Source organism: Penaeus monodon, chromosome 19 (genome assembly GCF_015228065.2).
Source record: "Penaeus monodon isolate SGIC_2016 chromosome 19, NSTDA_Pmon_1, whole genome shotgun sequence".
Lineage (NCBI taxonomy): Eukaryota > Metazoa > Arthropoda > Malacostraca > Decapoda > Penaeidae > Penaeus > Penaeus monodon.
This window is the reverse complement of record NC_051404.1, coordinates 2,932,533-2,932,931: the sequence shown is the minus strand read 5'-3', so window position 1 is coordinate 2,932,931 and position 399 is coordinate 2,932,533. Positions and strand designations below refer to the sequence as shown.

The 399-nt window shown below is 54.4% G+C and overlaps 1 protein-coding gene across 1 annotated transcript in view; it reads right to left on the bottom strand.

Annotated features, from left to right (window-relative positions):
- Positions 1–21: 21 nt before the first annotated feature.
- The window catches only part of LOC119585440 (lymphocyte antigen 75-like), a 6,512-nt gene continuing 6,134 nt past the window's right edge, over positions 22–399 (bottom strand). Inside the window, exon 5 of the mRNA XM_037934094.1 lies at positions 22–332. Coding sequence (XP_037790022.1) covers positions 97–332 — 236 coding nt within the window. The 3' untranslated portion in view covers positions 22–96. The remainder of the gene's footprint in view (positions 333–399) is intronic.

Sequence of the window (399 nt, the reverse complement as noted above, 5' to 3'; positions counted from 1 at the left end):
AACGGGGAGACTGAAATCCCATTCGCATTAGGACCTCTCTTTATTGCGCTTTCAAAACACTCCAAACATGCATTCCTTCCTCCTGGCGCCGGGAAATTAAAGACCGATCTCACACACCGACTTGCGGATATCGCTACAATCATCATCAGCGACGTAGAAGAAGTTGGAGCCCCAGAGCATGGCGCAGTGCTGTCTGGCCTCGAACGCGTTGGGCTGTCCGGGGCACCACAGGGGCACGCCAGGACTGACGTACTCGCCGGAAACCCACCTGAAGGCACCGGTCTCATCGAAGTCTCTCGCGCCGATCCAAAGCCAGTCCTGGTAGGTCGAGTCTGCAGGAAAGGGGGGGAAGTGTGGGGATGGCGCTTGGGAAATGATTATTAAAGGAAAAAAAATAGA